The following is a 17675-nucleotide window of genomic DNA, read 5'->3' as shown; positions in this document are numbered from 1 at the left end:
CTTCCTCAGGCCCTAAGACCCCGCCTTTGGCGAACACCCCCTTCTCGCCCCACCTCTTTTCGAACCTAGCCAGGCACCCAGCCCTCCCCAGTTAGAGCCCAAACAGTGGACCACCACCTCTTTAGAACCCTGAGACCAGGACTAATCTTTGTCCCCTTCTTAAATCACCAGAGACCAAACGTCGAAAATTGGGGGATTTCCTTCTAGATCCTGAGAAAATGGGGGCTGGGGGAGAGTGCTGGTTCGAGCCTGTGCCGGGCTCTAGGACCCAGCGTGCAAATACGCCCGCCTCGTTTTTACCCCTCCCCCAACCGCGCCCCCTCCCCCCACCCGTCTTCCAGGTTCTCCCTCCCTCCCCCTCGCCCCGGCTCCGGGTGCCGGTCTCCTGCGCCGCCCCAGCCAGCAAGGGAGCCGTAGCGAACCGGAGGAGGAGGCCGCGTCGCCGCCGCTCGGAGCCCGGCCGGAACCTCCCAGGCAGGTGCCGAGGGCTGCGAGGGGACCGGGGTTCACACACCGCCTGCCCCAGTGAGGGGGCGATTGGGACCGCGCAGTATCTTCGGCCCACCCGGGTGCTACGACTGGTGATACCCGGCTGGAATGACTAGGAGAGTTAGGGCCCCCAAACTGTGCGGTAGCCATTTGGAGTGCCAGTCATTTTCCATTTGGGGGTCCTGGACTTCTGTGGACGCCCCATTCACAAAATTTCGTCTTGGACCCTCACCATTGAGGACTCTGGACATCTTTCTCCCCAGTAAATAGATGTATAGGGAGCATAGGGCATTCCGATATCCCAGTACCCCATCCCACCTAGGCCCTGCCGTGGGAGGGGGGAAGAGGACCCTTGCCCTCTTTCCTTGCTTCACCTGTTGTCGGGGGAGGCGGGCGGACAAAGGAAACAGCATCACGTGATTGCTCATTCACAAAATCCCATCCCATTGAGAAAAGGGGGCTGGGGGCGCTATGGCTGCCCCCTTCCTCTCTCGAAGGGTCAGGGGAACCCAGCAGCTTGTAGGTGGGAGAGAGAGCAAGAACTCCTTGTCTGGATCCCTAAGATTAGAATTGGTGGCAGTGGGACCGGACCCTAACCCTGATTATTGGGCAGAAGGTTACCTCCCCTGAGCTGGGGGCAGGGTAAAATGTTTCTGAAGGGTGGTGGGGGTGCCTGCAGGGAGGAATCAGTAGCCCTCCCCAACTCTTCCTTTGGGCTTCCTTTGGCTGAGACCCGAGGGAGCGTGCTTGGTTTTTGTGAATGAGATACTCCTTGTGTTTCTTTGGTCACCCCAGTTCCTAGCTATCTCTGCCTCCATCCCTTTTCTCGGCCTCTCTTTCTGGCCATTTCTGGTTCTCTCCTTTCTCCCTGCCCATCTCCTCGATGCTGGGTGACTCAGTGAGCTTTGCATCCGGTCTCATTCATAAATCCGGGAAAGAGGGGGGGGCAGAAGGTTTTTCACCCAGCTAGTGGCCTGAGAGACTGGGTGCAGAGGCAGCGTTGGAAGGAAGGCTCGAGCTGAGTTGATGGGTCCAGGAAAAAATACATATGCGCAGGAAGTGGGGGGGTAATGGGTGGGGCTGTAGGTGCATGATGTGCTGAGAGAGAAGGAGATGGGTTTGAGGGGAGAAGCAGGAGGGAGAGGGGAGGTGGCAAACCAAGGCTCTGGGGATGGGGATAGGGATAATGCATAAAGGAAAGGTAGATACCAGAAAGAAGGTAGGTGGGAGGGATATCACCAAGAAGAAAGAAGCCCTGCTAAAAGAAGGTGGGCATGGGAGGGGAATGATGATGGGTACTGGTGGCTTGTGGCTCTTTGGCTATGAGAGATGCAGGCGAGAGACCAACGCGGGGGAAACTCTGAAAGGAAACTCTTTTGTAAAAATATATTTTATTATTTATTTATTTAAAAGAGAATGAGAATGGGCACACTAGGGCCTACAGTCACTGCAAATGAACTCCAGATGCCGGTGCCCCCTTGTGCATCTGTATTACTTGGGGCCTGGAGAGTCAAACCAGGATCCTTTGGCTTTGCAGGCAAACACCTTAACTGCTAACCATTTCTCCAGCCTCTGAATGGAAACTCTTTTTTTTTTTTAAATTTTTATTAACATTTTCCATGATTATAAAAAAAATCCCATGGTAATTCCCTCCCTCCCCATGAATGGAAACTCTTAAAGGGAGTTAATGGCTTCTGTTGTCTCTGTCCTCCCAACCTCCAGGTACATGGTGCAGGTCCGAGCTGTGGTGATGGCCCGAGATGACTCCAGTGGGGGCTGGCTGCCTGTGGGGGGCGGGGGCCTCAGCCAGGTGAGCTTATGTCGGGTCCGAGGGGCCAGGCCCGAGGGTGGGGCCCGCCAGGGGCACTACGTCATCCACGGGGAGCGCCTCCGGGACCAGAAAGTGAGCCACCCTGGGGCGTGGGGATGGGATGGGTTTTGGGGGAGGCAGGGATGGGACTGGGGGGTGGGGACAAGGAGAGATCAGGTTGTTCCTACACCACTGGAACTCAAGCAGGACGTAGGATGGAGTTTGGAAGTGAATGTCTGATTTATGGAGAAGAGCTGGAAATTAGGGGTATTAGGCAGCTCCTGTTCATTGCCTCTCTGGCTAGTCTGTTACAGCATCCTCTTTACTGGTTTCCCTGCCTCATTCCTGTTCCTCCTCCAACCTCAGTCTGTTCCATAATGATCTTGTTCACACATCCACTTCACATCATGTCTTTCCTGTGCTCAGAACTGTCTCAAGGCTCAAAAATGCTCACCATGAGGCCCTCTACCAACTGGCCTGTCTTCCTTAAGTCCCTGGAGGCATTTGTGGGAGTTCCACTTGGAAGTGTCATATGGTGTTTACAATCCTATGGTATCTGTAATACTAGCACTGGGGAGGCTGAGGCAGGAAGATTGTGAGTTCAAGACCAGTCTTGGCTATATAGTGAAACTTTGTTTCAAAATAAAAGGCTTTGAGAAGGGTAGCATTTCAGGGAAGGGGTCTGCAGGAAAGACATGGCATATTTGGAGTGGTGTGGAAGAAATAGTGATGTTAGACAAGAATAGGGGAGAACAAGCCGAACATGGTGGTACGTGCCTCTAATCTCAGCACTTGGAAGGCAGAGGTAGGAGGTTTGCTGTGAGTTCAAGGCCACCCTGAGACTACATAGTGAATTCCAGGTCAGCCTGGGCTACAGTGAATCCCTACATTGAAAAATTAAAAAAAAAAAAAAAAAAAAAAGAATAGGGGAGAACATGCAGGGTTTGGCCAGCATTGAGGAGGAATGTGTAGAAGTTTAATATCTTTCTGGAAATTTTCTTTTAGGTAAGTTATCAGAGAGGAATTGACTAATTTTTTTTTTTTAATTTAATTTATTAGTTTTCTTTTCAGTAAATACAGGCAGTTTGGTACCATTATTTAGGCTCATCTGTGATCTACCCCCTCCCATTAGACCCTCCTTATTATTGAAAATGGGTCGTGCATTGTGGAGTTAGCCGCCAGTTATTAGTATGATAAATGTCTCTGAAAATCATGACCCAACATGTAACTCTGACATTCTTTCCGCCCCCTCTTCCGCAAGATTTCCCTGAGCCATGTTGGGTTCATTTTTGGTCTGCTTCAGTGCTGAGGTGTTGGGGGCCTCTGAGGCTCTGGCTCTCTGATTTGGTAGGAGTTGATTTTTCTCTGCATTGATCTCCTTCCCCTTTGTGCTGGTATCCAGTTCACAGGAAAACATCACCCTTGCTTATTTCGCCAGTTGTCCTTAGTTTCAGTTGGGCCCCTTCTGAGGTATGTTGGGGCAGCTCTCTTCTTAGGATCTGCATCTATCTTGACTAATATTTTAATATGTTCAGTAAAGTGTGAGGAATATTTGAATCAGGTTTATGAGAAAAAGGTTATTTTGGTTTTATTTTGTTTTGTTTTTCAAGGTAGAGTCTCATTCTAGCCCAGGCTGACCTGGAGTTCACTATGTATTCTCAGGGTGGCCTTATACTCACTGAGATCCTCCTACCAAATGCTGGGATTAAAGACATGAGCCATCATCACCAGCTAGAAAAGGGTTAATTTTTAAGCATTCAACAAAATTTTGGGTTCTTACTGGGGCATCAGAAGAGGAAGTTAGATAAATATAGGGATCGAAGGATTGAGGGAATATTGGTATAAGTATATGTAATAAAATGAGGATATGTTAGGATGTAGTTCAGAAATCTGTACACCTGGGAGTAGGAATGAGGTTGTTGGGATACACAGAGAAGCTAGGGGTCAAGAGGAAGTCATAGGCATGGCTGGGAGTGTCTGACCTAGCCTCTTCCTGCCTTCTTAGACCACCTTGGAGTGTACCCTGAGGCCAGGCCTAGTTTACAACAAAGTGAACCCCATCTTCCACCACTGGAGCCTAGGTGACTGCAAGTTTGGGCTGACATTTCAGAGTCCTGCAGAGGCTGATGAATTCCAGAAGAGTCTGCTGGCTGCACTAGCTGCCCTTGGCCGAGGTGAGAGATGCAGGTGTGGGAGCGATGCTGGGGAGATACACATGGGAGAAGCTAGGAGCTAAGGACTCACTCTCTGCCTCTTTCTCTGCCCCAGGCTCCCTTACCCCTTCTTCTTCCTCTTCCTCCTCCTCTCCTTCCCAGGACACTGCGGAGACTCCCTGCCCTCTGACGGTGAGTCTTGAGGCGCCTCTCAGATGGGAAGGCAAAGGGTTGGTCCTAGTATACAGACATTGCTGAACACCTTCTGTGTAGCAGCTACTGGACAACATGGGGACACAAAATCAGTCCCAAACTAGTGCCAGTTCAATTCTGGTTATTCTAGCTTTTCTGTTCTATCATGATTCATCATTCATTCAAGGGCATTTACTGCACAACTTCTGACTACCAGTGTTTTTAGGCATTGTGAATACCAGTAAGAAAACCAAAATTCCTTTGTTCTTAGAGTTTAAGATTAGAGCAAAAAAGCAGATTTTTTTTTTAAAGATAACTAGCAGGGTGTGGTGGCGCACGCCTTTAATCCCAGCACTCAGGAGGCAGAGGTAGGAGGATCGCCATGAGTTCGTGGCCACCCTGATACTACATAGTGAATTCCAGGTCAGCCAGAGCTACAGTGAGACCTACTCTTTGGCCACCCTGATACTACATAGTGAATTCCAGGTCAGCCAGAGCTGCAGTGAGACCTACTCTTCTTTTCCTACAAAAAAAAAAAAAAAAAAAGATAAACTACAAAAATGATTACATTGCTAGGCATGGTGGCGTGTGCCTTTAATCCCAGCACTTGGGAGGCCAAGGTAGGAGGATTGCTTTGAGTTTGAGACCACCCTGAAACTACATAGTGAATTCTCAGCCTGGGCTAGAGCAAGATGGAAAATTAAATTTAAAAAAAAGAATAAATATTAGGCTGGAGAGATGGTTCAGCGGTTAAGGCAGTTGCCTACAAAGCCTAATGACCCAGGTTCTATCCCCTTGTACCCACAAAAAGCCAAATACACAAAGTGGCACATGTATCTGGAGTTTGTTTGCAATGGCTGGAGGCTCTGATGCAATCATTCTCTCTCTTTCTGTCTTTATTTCTGCTTGCAAATAAATAAATAAAATATTTATATTTTTACTTATATATAACATTTATTTATAAATAAACAAAATCTCCTACCTCTGTGTCATAAATGCTGGGATTAAAGGCATATGCCACCACATTGGCCTATTTTTTTTTCCATTTCTAATGCTTCCTTGAATCTGCCTGTCACAGTTCCCTCTCTCTCTGTCTCTCTCTCTCTGCTGGATATTAAACCCAAGGCCTTCTGCATGCTAGGCAAGCACGGTACCATTGAAATATAGCCCCAGCCAAGGTTCTACTTTCCAAATGGTTAGAATCTGCCTCCCATTTGGTACTTGTCCAACCTAATCTCCTAAACAAGTTTCTCATTGTCACCTTCTCTCATGACTTCTATCATCAGTTCCCCCACACATAATGAGGAGGTCCTTTTTTTTTTGTCTGGGAAAAAGAGATTTATTTTGGCTTACATGCTCCAGGGGATGCTCCACGATGGCAGGGGAAAACAATGGCATCAGCAGAGGGTGAACATCACCCCCTAGCCAACATAAGGTAGACAATAGCAACAGGAGAATGTGCCAAACACTGGCATGGGGAGGCTGGCTATAACACCCTTAAGCCTACCCCAACAATACACTCCTTCCAGGAGGCGTTAATTCCCAAATCTCCATCAGCTAGGAACCTAGCATTCAGAACACCAAAGTTAGCCGGGTGTGGTGGCGCACGCCTTTAATCCCAGCACTTGGGAGGCAGAGGTAGAGGTAGGAGGATTGCCATGAGTTCAAGGCCACCCTGAGATGACAGAGTTAATTCCAGGTCAGCCTGGACCAGAGTCAGACCCTACCTCGAAAAACCAAAAAAAAAAAAAAAAAAGAACACCAAAGTTTATGGGGGACACCTGAATCAAACCACCACATTCTACTCCTGGCCCCCATAAACTGATAACCTTACATGATGTAAAATGCAATGCATTCATCTAACTTTAAAAGTCCCCATAGTTTTTATCAATTCCAATCATGTTCATACACCCCCATAGTCCAAGATCTTTTAACTGAGCCAAATAATACCAAAAAATAACCTCAAAAAAACACTTATTTTCTTAAAATTTTTTGTTTTTTATTTATTTATTTGAGAGCAACAGACAGAGAGAGAAAGAGGCAGATAGAGAGAAAGAGAGAGAATGGGCACGCCAGGGCCTCCAGCCACTGCAAACGAACTCCAGATGCATGCACCCCTTGTGTATCTGGCTTACGTGGGTCCTTGATAATTGACCTCAATTGGGTCCTTAGACTTCACAGGCAAGTGCTTAACCATTAAACCATCTCTCTAGCCCCAGGAGGTCTTTATTGATAGTCAAATCAGATCATACCTTCCCCTCACCCAGAACCCTCCCATAGCTGACAATAAAGGACAAAGTCCTTATAGTAGCATATAAGGTCTCATACCATCTAGACCTGACTTACTCTTCCCCTCACCTTGCCCTAGCTACATTTGCCTCCTCCTCACTCTCACTCCAATAGGGTCAGCACATTCCTTATCTGAGGGCTTTTGCACTAGTGGTTCCTTCTTTCATAGAACATTTCTTCAAATTTCCAAGTGGCTCCCTCCTATTTCAGGGATTTACACAAATGTTACCTTCTTTGTAACCTCACTGAGCAACTTATTTAAAATTGCAATTCCTCAATACCCCTTATCAGTTGTAATTTTCTCTTATCATCTAAGACATTTCCCTTAATTTTTTTTTTCTTTCTGAAAAGACTTTTTTGATTTTTCAAGGTAGGGTTTCACTCTAGCCCAGGTTGACCTGGGATTCACTATGTAGTCTCAGGGTGGCTTCGAACTCACAGCAATCCTCCTACCTCTGTCTCCCAGGTGCTGGGATTAAAGGCGTGTGCCATCATGTCTGGCTCAAAAAGACTTTTCTAATCTACTAGCTTACTGTTTATCTCCCATGATACAAGGTCAGCTTCAGGAGGCCAAGGATCTTTTGCTGGCTCCTTGCTTCACCTCCAATGCCTAAAAGAGTGCCTGGTACACAGTAAGTGTTCAGTAGCTGGGTTGAATAAATTAATCAAATGAATGAATAAATGAGACAATGTCATGGTGCATTCTGGCACTTTCTGACAACAGTGGTAGTTGCTGAGAACACCAGGAAGAACAAAACTAGTTCCTTGGGCAGAAAAAGGGGGAAGTATGGGGATAGACGTGTGGTCACAGCAGTCACAGACATTTCCTGTATATGGAACTCTTACTCAGAGCTAGAACCTGCACAGCAGCCTTTGTGACTGCATGTCATGGTACTAGATGTAAACTGAGGTAGTGAACAGATGAAGTCGCCATTAATGTCCAATTTACAGAAAGATTACAGAGGGGTTGACTCTGGTTTGGATAGAAGCAGAGCACCAGGAATGAGGAAACTCTCAGGGGAGGGGATGAGGAAGGAAGCTTCTTACTGGTTAAGGGAGAGGGCTCTGTGAAGTGAGAGGATGGTGATCTGAGCAGTTAGGAGAGGAGGTAATAATAGTTACCATTTCTGGATCCATGAGTGGTAGCACACATCTGTAATCCCAGCTACTAATGAGGGAAGACAGGAGGATAGAGAGTTACATAGGGAGATCTAAAAAACCAAGGGCTATGGGTAGGACTCAGTGATAAAGATCTTGCCTAGAGTGCACTCGTGAGGGGCTGGGAGTCTAGCTCAGCAGTAGAGTGCTAGCCTAGTATGTAGAAGGCCTTATTTCCATCAGCAGCTCTGTGTGTGGGGAGGGGACGGGTGTAGAATTTTTAGGTTTCCTGTGTACTTCCAGTATGTGAGGTGCCTTGACAATGTCCTAGTCATACCCCTCTGAATAGCTACTACGATGAAGCCCATTTTACAGAGGAAGACATTGGAACTCAGAATGAGGTCTTGAACTTGGGCCTTCCTGGCTCTCAATGGAAGGGAGGTCTGTGTGAGGGCATTAGCTATGCTGAAGAGGGTGGGTACTTCTTGTGCTGAGGGCTCGAATCTCCCCAGTCTCATGTGGACAGCGACTCATCCTCCAGTCACAGCCGCCAGGAGATGCCTCCCTCTGCTGCCATGGTACCTATTGTCACCTTGGAATCAACTTCCACCTTTGGACTGGCCACACCCCCACAGCTCCACTGCTGCTCTACTCAGGTGTGACCTCAGTTCCTTAAGGGATAGTTTGGGTAGAATAGGGCTGTGTGTCCCTAAGGTGAGAGATGAGGCCCAGGAACTGAGAAATGGCACAGAACCCAGGGACCTGACCTGATTACTGGGTTTGGGGGTGGGCAGGAAATAGAAAGAGTCCTGGGTTTCAGGCTGGGATGTAGTGCAGTGGTACAGTACTTGCCTAGCATGGGGAAAGTTCTGGGTTCAATCCCTAGCATGTGGGAAGAAAGAAAGAGGCCTGGGTTCTTCAGAGGGCTGGGCAGGGAGCTTACCATGTCTTCACTCTTGGAGATTTGGAGCCTGTTAGATTTTAGGGTCAAGATTTAGTGAGGCACCTTATTCTGTAGTCAAACCATTTCTTTTGTTCAAGAATATATAACTTTTTTTGAGGTAGGGTCTCACTCTAACCCTAATCTACCACACCTGGCTCTGCCCGGGGAAGGGGGGTGTCTAGATTCCACAGGGGCTTGAGTAATGATGTGGACAGATGTTTGAGTATGGTAGATGCTGGTAATAATGCAAAGACTCCTTTACTCCTTAGGACTGCTTCTTTATCCTGAAGGTGGGGGTAACTGGGAGTTGGGACTCCTGGATATTGAGAGTGATAGGACTGGGAAGCCTTAAGTCACTAGGAGCTTAAGGTGTGTGTTTGGTGCCAGCATTTGTCTGTCTCTGTGGGCTGAGGGTTTTGGGAGAGGAGCAGGCTGGGCTCTTGGAAAATCTGAACCATGAATCCTGGAGAGTCCTGGGTGACTGGTGCTTGTAGCTGTTTGGAGTTTTGTGTCTTCTGAGCCTGGGATAGAGTGGGTTGGGGTGGGAGGATGACGTGCAAGGTGAGTCTCAGATCTCACTAACCTGATTTCCTTGTTCCTTGGTTCTGTAGAGCTACCCTCCACTTCTACCTTTCACTGGGATTCCGGAGCCCTCAGAATCTGTGGCTGGGGCAGGGAGCCATGGCTGGGGTGGTCGTGGCTACGAGGATTACCGGAGATCTGGTCCACAGACACCTCTTGCCCTGTCCACCTGTGTCGTGCGCTTCGCCAAGACTGGTGTGTTGAGGGGTGCAGCCCTTGGCCCTCCAATGTCACTACCTGTCCCTCTCACCGAGGCTGCACCCCCAGCACCCCCTGCTCGCTCACCCCCGGGCCCAGGCCTCACTCCTGCTCCAGCCAAGGCCTCCCCAGAGGCAGAGGAGGCAGCTCGCTGTGTGCACTGCCGAGCCCTCTTCCGTCGCCGAGCTGATGGGCGTGGTGGTCGCTGTGCAGAGGCCCCGGACCCAGGTCGCCTTCTGGTGAGGCGCCTCAGCTGCTTGTGGTGTGCAGAGAGCTTGCTCTACCACTGCCTGTCAGATGCCGAAGGTGACTTCTCGGACCCATGCGCCTGCGAGCCGGGCCACCCACGCCCTGCAGCACGCTGGGCCGCACTGGCTGCGCTCTCGCTGGCTGTGCCCTGCCTTTGCTGCTATGCACCCCTGCGTGCGTGTCATTGGGTCGCAGCGCGATGTGGCTGTGCTGGCTGTGGGGGTCGTCATGAAGAGGCTGCCCGGTGAGGACAGCCTGAAAGGTCCGGAAACCGGACTGGGGACCCAAAATGGAGTTTCCAGGACCTCAAACTCAGTTTGAGCCTAAAACCCAAACCTAGGCACACCTGAAATTTAGAGCTTGCATTTGGATTAAGAGACCCCAGATCTGGAACGTGAACTCCAAATCTAGCCCTGAGACCCCCAGACCCAGCTCCATGGAGGTGTCTGTCAAGAGGACCCAGGTGTCCTGAATTCTGGATTCCCCCCTTCTCTTACTCACTAAGGCGACTCCAGAGGGCCTGGGGAACACACAAATTACTGGGAGATTCAGGGACCGGGAACCCTGACTCTCCATATGCCCAAGCTAAATTCGGGTCGTACTAGTACCATGAAACTCACAGATTATCTGCCCCAAATTAGTCAGGAGTTGCTAATACCTGACCCTATTTACAGTGACTCCCAGTCTTGAGATCAGAGGACCCAGAATCACCCCCAAGTGGTCCCTAAGCTTTCACTGGAGACCTGGCATACCTACATCTTGGGTGCTCTTGAAGTCCCAGGATCTCTGAGATGCCAAACCCTTGTGGATTTGAGGTTCCAGATTGGTTTTGAATCAACAGACACTGGCCCAAGTCTACCTACAGACTTGGTCTTTGATTGATGTCCAGGTGACCTCCAGATGCCCTAGGACTGCAGATTTAATTTGCACTAAGTCCTTAGATAAGGTCAATCATGAGTGGTCCTCTGGCCAAAATAATATGGCAGGCTTGTTCCAGAGCTGAGTAAACTCCAGGTGGCAGACAATAAGATTATCTGGGAGCTAGGGATTGAAGATCTCTATAGACCCACCTGACCCAAGCCAGTATTCTTGGGAGCTTTGGGCCTCATGTATGGGTTCTGAGGAGCCTGGTATTCCCATAGGTATGGCTGCAGGCCACCAGCATTTTGGGCTCAACACACTGGTTGCAAGTCCTCAGTTAGCCCTCTTTCAGTTTCCCCTAGATTTGGATACCGAGACCAAAAATGTTTATGACTCTTTGGCTTCCTTCTCTCCCCAATCCCTTAAGGCTGGATTTGCACAGCAGTAATTTTGGGGCTAGCTATTGCCCTGCAGTAACCCTCATTTGATTTCCCCAGCCTTCAGACACACTCCTTCAAGCCCAATTTTGAGTCCTATCCCCAGTCAAGCTCCCAGAAGATGGGGTGGTCACAATCCAGGCCTCTGATCCTTTAGTCCCAAATTCCTGAGTGACTCCACCATGCTTTAAGAGCACTGACTCTAAGACGCCATGGTGACATTGACCCTAGGTGCAATGTTCTAGTCCCTACAACCTTGGGATTGTTTTTAACCCAAGACCTTGATTTTTTCATGCTGGATATGTTCAGATCCAGGATGCCCCAGGACCCTAGCACCCTTAGACTCCATATTTCCTTGGATCACTTTAGACTGACGAAGCCCCAGGATTCTTTACCTGTTTCCCTGGGTTCTGCTTGTACTCCTTCTGAGGATCATTGCCCCTCCAAATCCTGCCATCCATGGGTCCATGAAATCCCAAAGTTATAGTAATCCTCGCAATTACCCTTTATCCTAGGGGAAAACCACATGTTTAAACTCATATTCCTGGATTCCAGAGCCGCCTAGCATCTCCTCTGACCTGTAGGGCCTGGTATTGCCACAGAAGATTATATATTCTTGACTAAGTAAAAACAGACAGCTGCTGTATTTGGGCAAGCTGGATGATCAGAGGAAGGTTTGCCCTTCTTGAGTTTGCACGGCAGTAATTTTTGGGCTAGCTATTGCCAGGTAGAAACCTCCGTCAGATTTCCCCCAGCCTTGAGACACACCTTCAAGCCCAGTTTTGAGCCCTATCAAGTCTACTCCATTAACCTCTTTCATCTCAGAGTTGGAGATTTCTTTGGAAAGCTGAAAGGCCTATTTCATGGCCCCTTCCCCAGACTCCTTTTCCAGAAAAGAGGAATGCTACAGTCTCTTTTCCCCAAGTACAGAGGGGTGTCCTGAGTACCTAAGGCCTAGTGTCCTGGATTTGGGGAATAAGACAAGACTTTTTATGGGTTTAGAACCTGCATCTGGCTATAAGCACTTGGGAATGTGCACTCACCTTTTCCTCCATTATCCAGATAGGTAAACTTGTGAGGATTTGAGGGATAGAGATTTCCATCACTTCCTTTAAATTATTAACTATTACATCCGGAACCTGTGAGATTCCGCTCTCCCAACCTGGGATGGGTGAGAGAAAATGGAGGTGGGGGTTGCCCCTCCCATTCCCACTCTGCCCATTGCTCATCATTGTCATACCCACCAGAGCTGAGGGTAGAGGGGCTAGGACAGCCTGGGTCCCCATCTCCCTCTCTGTGCCTCAGTCTCCCCCTTCTGTGGTGGGCTGGGGGAAGCTCCATTCTTAACCTACCTCGTTTTAGGAGGGGTAGGGTGGGGGACCAGAGTGCTGCATGGTGCTGTGAGGTCTTCAGATTAACCAGTGGGGGGGTCCCCAGCCTTCAATTCTCAGCACCACCTCTCCCAGCCCTGCTTCTTACTGATACCCACCTCTAATCCATGATTACTCTTCATTGCCCCCACATCTGGGGTGCTTGGAGGACTGACCCTGGGAGCCAGGAAAACCTCAGACCCTGGAGCCCCCAGGCCCAATTTCTCAGTCACTTGCCCTTTGGATAGGATGCTTTAGCCCCTCAGACTTGTGGGGGAGGCATCCCAACATTTATCTTCCTGATCTCTATTCCAAGCTTGTCTCAATATTAGCATCAGTGCAGGCTGAATTGGTAGCAAGATGGGGGCCAAAGACCCAGCTTTGTTGTGGAATTGTGGGGGCTTGAGATCTGCTCCAAGAAATGTCTGTGACAAAGTCTGAGCCAGTATTCTTTATTTGCATTGATGCGCTCTGCCTACTTGCTTTCCTGAACTGCCTTACAAATCTGCATTTCTTCTGTCCTACTACATCCTTAAGTCCTAAGCAGACCATCCAGTTGAGTTTTATACATCCAGTCACTAGGTGCATTTATTGAGCACCTAGCATGTGCCTAGCAAGTCCTGCAGTAGGCACTAACAGGGAACAAACAGACATTCAAATAAAGCTTTAGAGGTGGAATAGGGGGTCTGTGGGTGTGTGCAGGGAACATCCTGTGAGTCACTAAGGTAGTGTACCTGGCAAGTCTAAACATCATAGGAGCTGTTACAATGACTGGAGGGGAGAAAACAAGGAACGTTCTGGGAGAGGAGGGTGTAGAGGTGATGGGTAGATCTGCCAACCTTGCAAGCCATTGTTTGTATTTTTTTTTAAACAGTTGAAATGGAGCCTCAAGAAGGCTTCAGTGAGTGGGTTCTGACCTGACTCATGTTCCCAAGCTCCCTGTGTCTGTCTGGGAATCAAACATGAGTGGGGAGGGCCGACAGGAGGCTGTTGTAATGCTCCTTGGGGAAGCAATGGTGGATAGGACTAGAGTGAGGGTAGTGGGTGGGGGTTGGGGAGAATACTGAAATGTTTTTTTTTTTTTTTTTTTTGAGGTAGGATCTTGCTGTTGCCTGGGCTGACCTGGAACTTAGTCTCAGGCTAGCCTCGAACTCAACACAGTCCTACCTCTGCCTCCTGAGTGCTGGGATTAAAGGCATGCATCACCACATTCGGCTCCTGAAACTATTTTGAAAGGAGAGTCCACAAATTTATTTATTTATATATATATATATATATATATATATATATATATATATGTGTGTGTGTGTGTGTGTGTGTGTGTGTGTGTGTGTGTGTGTGTGTGTATACATACATATATATATTTATATATATATGGTTTGATATCAAGAAAGAAATCAAGACCAGGAATGTAGCTCAGAGGTCAAGCATGGGACAATGGTCTGGGTTCAATCCCCAGCACAAAAAGAAAATGAACCAAAGATACTAGCCCAAATGTTTGGACTGAAATTTTTTATTTTTATTTTCTGAAGCAGGGTTTCACTGTAGCCCAGACTGACCTGGAATTCATTCTGTAGTCCAGGTTAGTCTTGAACTTACAGTGATCCTCTTACTCAGCCTCTCAAGTGTTCACATTAAAGGCATGAGCTACCACACCCAGCTAATTTTTTAAAAAAATTTTGTTTATTTATTTGAGAGCTAGAAAGAGGCAGACAGAGAGAGAATGGGTGCATCATGGTCTCCAGCCACTGGAAATGAACTCCAGATGCATATGCCACTTTGTGCATCTGGTTTATGTGGGTACTGGAGAATCGAGCCTTAAACTGAGGTCCTTAAACTGGGGTCCTTAGGCTTCATAGGCAAGCACTTAACCGCTAAGCCATCTCTCCAGCCCAAATGTTTTATGTAATTTAGGTCAAGTAATCCCCAGGTATATGGAGGAACCAGAATAAGAACAAGTTCAGCCTCCCCCACTTTTTTTTAACATGAGAGCAAATTGGCACTCCAGGTCCTCCAGCCACTGCACTGGAACTTCAGATGTGTGTGCCATCTTTTGGGCATGTGTAACCTTGCATGTCTGGCTTATGTGGGACTTGGAGAGCTGAACTGAACATGGGTCCTTAGGCTTTGCAAGGAAGCACCTTAACCGCTAAGCCACTCTCCAGCCCCTTTTGTTTTTTTTAGAGTCTCCCACCCACTCCAAGTAGAATGAAAATAGAAAATATTAGAACTGTAACAATGACTTCATTGATATTTTTGTATGTGGTATATATTAACATGTATGTATAGATGTAGCACCCTGTGTGCACACTTGAGGAGGCCACAGGAGAATGTTGGGATCCCCTCCATTACTTATCCACAGGTTTCCTTGAGACAAAATCAATGATTCTATTTTTTTTTAAGTATTTGTTTGAGAGAGTGAAAGAGTTAGAGAGGAGAATGGTGTGCCAGGGCCTTCAGCCACTGCGAATGAATTCCAGACGCCACCTTGTGCATCTGGCTTACAAGGGGCCTGGGAAATTGAACTGGGGTTCTTTGGCTTTGCAGGCAAGCACCTTAACCATTAAGCCATCTCTCCAGCCCTGTTTGTTTATTGATTGATTGATTTGTAAAATACCACATTTTATTCAGATGTTACAAAGGAATGCAGAAAGGGGAAGGCTGGGATATTTATTTTTGTGTTTTGGAGGTAGGGTCTCGCTCTAGCCCAGGCTACCTGGAACACACTCTGTGGCCTCAGGCTGGCCTCAAACTCATGGCAATTCTATCTCCTGAGTGCTAGGACTAAAGGTGTGAGCCACTATGCCTGGCTATTTTTATTTTTTTAGGCAGGGTCTCACTCTAGCTCACACTGACCTGGAACTCAGTCTATAGCCCAGCATAGTTTTGCAGTGATACTCCTACCTCAGCCTCTGAGTGCAGTACCACCATGCCTAGATCTCCAACTGACTCTGAAACTTGTCTTCAAGAGTCCCAGTGATTCTCTGGTCTTGGCTTCCTACAGGACTGGGAATAACAATCTTTCTTTCTTTGTCAGCCTCCCAAGTGCTAGGATTATAGTCATGAATCACTAGATCCAGAATTATTTTGTTTTTTTCAAGGTAGAGTACCACTTTAGTCCGGGCTGGCCTGGAATTTACTCTGTAGTCCCAGGCTAGCCTTGAACTCACAGAGATCCTCTGCCTCCCAAGTGCTGGGATGAAAGGTGCATGTCACCATGACTGGATATATGTATTTTTTTTTAAGGGGAGAAAGAAGCAGATAAAGAGATTGAGTGCATCAGGGTCTTCAGCCACTGCAAACGAACTCCAGACACATGTGTTACCTTGTGCATTTGACTTGCTTGAGTCCTGGGAAATTGAACCTAAGTCCTTGGCTTTGCAGGCAAGTGCCTTAACTACTAAGCCATCTCTTCAACCTTGACTTAATTTGTGTGTGTGTGTGTGTGTGTGTGTGTGTGTGCGCGTGCGCCCTTCAGTGTCCTGTGTACTCACTTGCTGGGGCGCTTGCCTGTGGTGGCCAGAGCAGAATGTCAGGTGTCCCATTAATCTCTTTTCCACTCATTCTTTTTTTTTTTTTTTAATTTTTTTTTTTTAATTTATTTGAGAGCGACAGACACAGAGAGAAAGACAGATAGAGGGAGAGAGAGAGAATGGGCGCGCCAGGGCTTCCAGCCTCTGCAAACGAACTCCAGACACGTGTGCCCCCTTGTGCATCTGGCTAATGTGGGACCTGGGGAACTGAGCCTCGAACCGGGATCTTTAGGCTTCACAGGCAAGCGCTTAACCGCTAAGCCATCTCTCCAGCCCTCCACTCATTCTTTTGAGCCAGAGTCTCTTACTCATACCAGGAATTGCTGTTTTTCCAGCCCAGATGATCTTTGGTTGCTGTTTCCCTTTGTGAGACTGAGTTACAGGTATGTGTGGCCACACTCGGCTGTTTACATATGATCTGGAGATTTGAACTTGGTGGTTTCAGGACCCTTATGCTTGTGCAAAAAGTGCACTTAATTGTGGAATGATGAATTTTTTTCCTCAATTTTTATTAACATTTTCCATGATTATAAAAAAATTACCATGGTAATACCCTCCCTCCCCCCACTTTCCCCTTTGAAATTCCATTCCCCATCATGTCCCCTCCCCATCTCAATCAGTCTCTCTTTTATTTTGATGTCATCATCTTTTCCTCCTCTTATGATGATCTTGTGTAGATAGTGTCAGGCACTATGAGGTCATGGATATCCAGGCCATTTTAATGTCTGGAGGGAGCACATTGTAAGGAGTCCTACCCTTCCTTTGGCTCTTACATTCTTTCCGCCACCTCTTCCGCATTAGACCCTGAGTCTTGGGAGGTGTGATGGAGATGTTACTCAGTACTCCAGTCACTTCTTTCCAGCACTATGATACCTTCTGAGTTGTCCCAAGGTCACTGCCATCTGAAAAGAGAAGATGGAATGATGAATTTTTAAATTGTATTTGTGTGTATATATGGGCACATCAGGATCTCCTGCTGCAGCAAATAAATGCCTATCTGGTTTTTCATGGGTGGCTAAAGATTTGAACACAGATTGGCGGGCTCTACAAACCAGTACTTGTAATCTCCCAGCCTCTGGAATGATGATCTTTTTAAAACTTTATTTGAGATACAAAGAGGCAGATAGCAAGAGAGAGAGAAAACACACATCAGGGCCTCCTGCTACTGCAAATGAACTCTAGATGCATGTGCCACTTTGTGTATCTGGCTTTACATGGGTACTGGGAAATTGAACCAAGGCCATCAACCTTTGAAAACAAGTGCTGTTAACCACTGAGGCATCTCTCCAGCCCTGAGGAATGATGATTTTTAACAAAATAAGCAACAACAGAAATAGGCTCAGGGGTTTAAAAGACATGGAATTTAGAATTAGATTGTAGAGTTCTGGCACCACCCTGGATTCACTCTGATTTACCCTTTGTGGGAGGAAAGTGTCCTGCCACTGTAATCCCAGCCCTTGAAAAGTAGAGG

General features: G+C 47.6%; 1 protein-coding gene across 4 annotated transcripts; it reads left to right on the top strand.

Annotated features, from left to right (window-relative positions):
* Positions 1 to 372: 372 nt before the first annotated feature.
* Positions 373 to 13106, top strand: Spred3 (sprouty related EVH1 domain containing 3). Of its 4 annotated transcripts, none has more exons than XM_045155214.1 (6): positions 373 to 474; positions 2212 to 2299; positions 4305 to 4473; positions 4568 to 4644; positions 8544 to 8687; positions 9586 to 13106. In XM_045155214.1, exons 2-6 carry the CDS (start codon positions 2216 to 2218, stop codon positions 10249 to 10251), a joined length of 1140 nt encoding a protein of 379 aa, XP_045011149.1. In that variant the 5' UTR covers positions 373 to 474; positions 2212 to 2215; the 3' UTR covers positions 10252 to 13106. The 4 variants fall into 4 exon arrangements, with proteins under 4 accessions (XP_045011149.1, XP_004659954.1, XP_045011152.1 ...); XM_004659897.2 differs by having other exon boundaries at positions 2212 to 2392; XM_045155215.1 differs by having other exon boundaries at positions 469 to 478.
* Positions 13107 to 17675: the final 4569 nt, after the last annotated feature.

The sequence above is a fragment of the Jaculus jaculus genome, chromosome 7 (assembly GCF_020740685.1).
Source record: "Jaculus jaculus isolate mJacJac1 chromosome 7, mJacJac1.mat.Y.cur, whole genome shotgun sequence".
Lineage (NCBI taxonomy): Eukaryota > Metazoa > Chordata > Mammalia > Rodentia > Dipodidae > Jaculus > Jaculus jaculus.
This window is presented reverse-complemented; position numbering and strand designations above follow the sequence as displayed.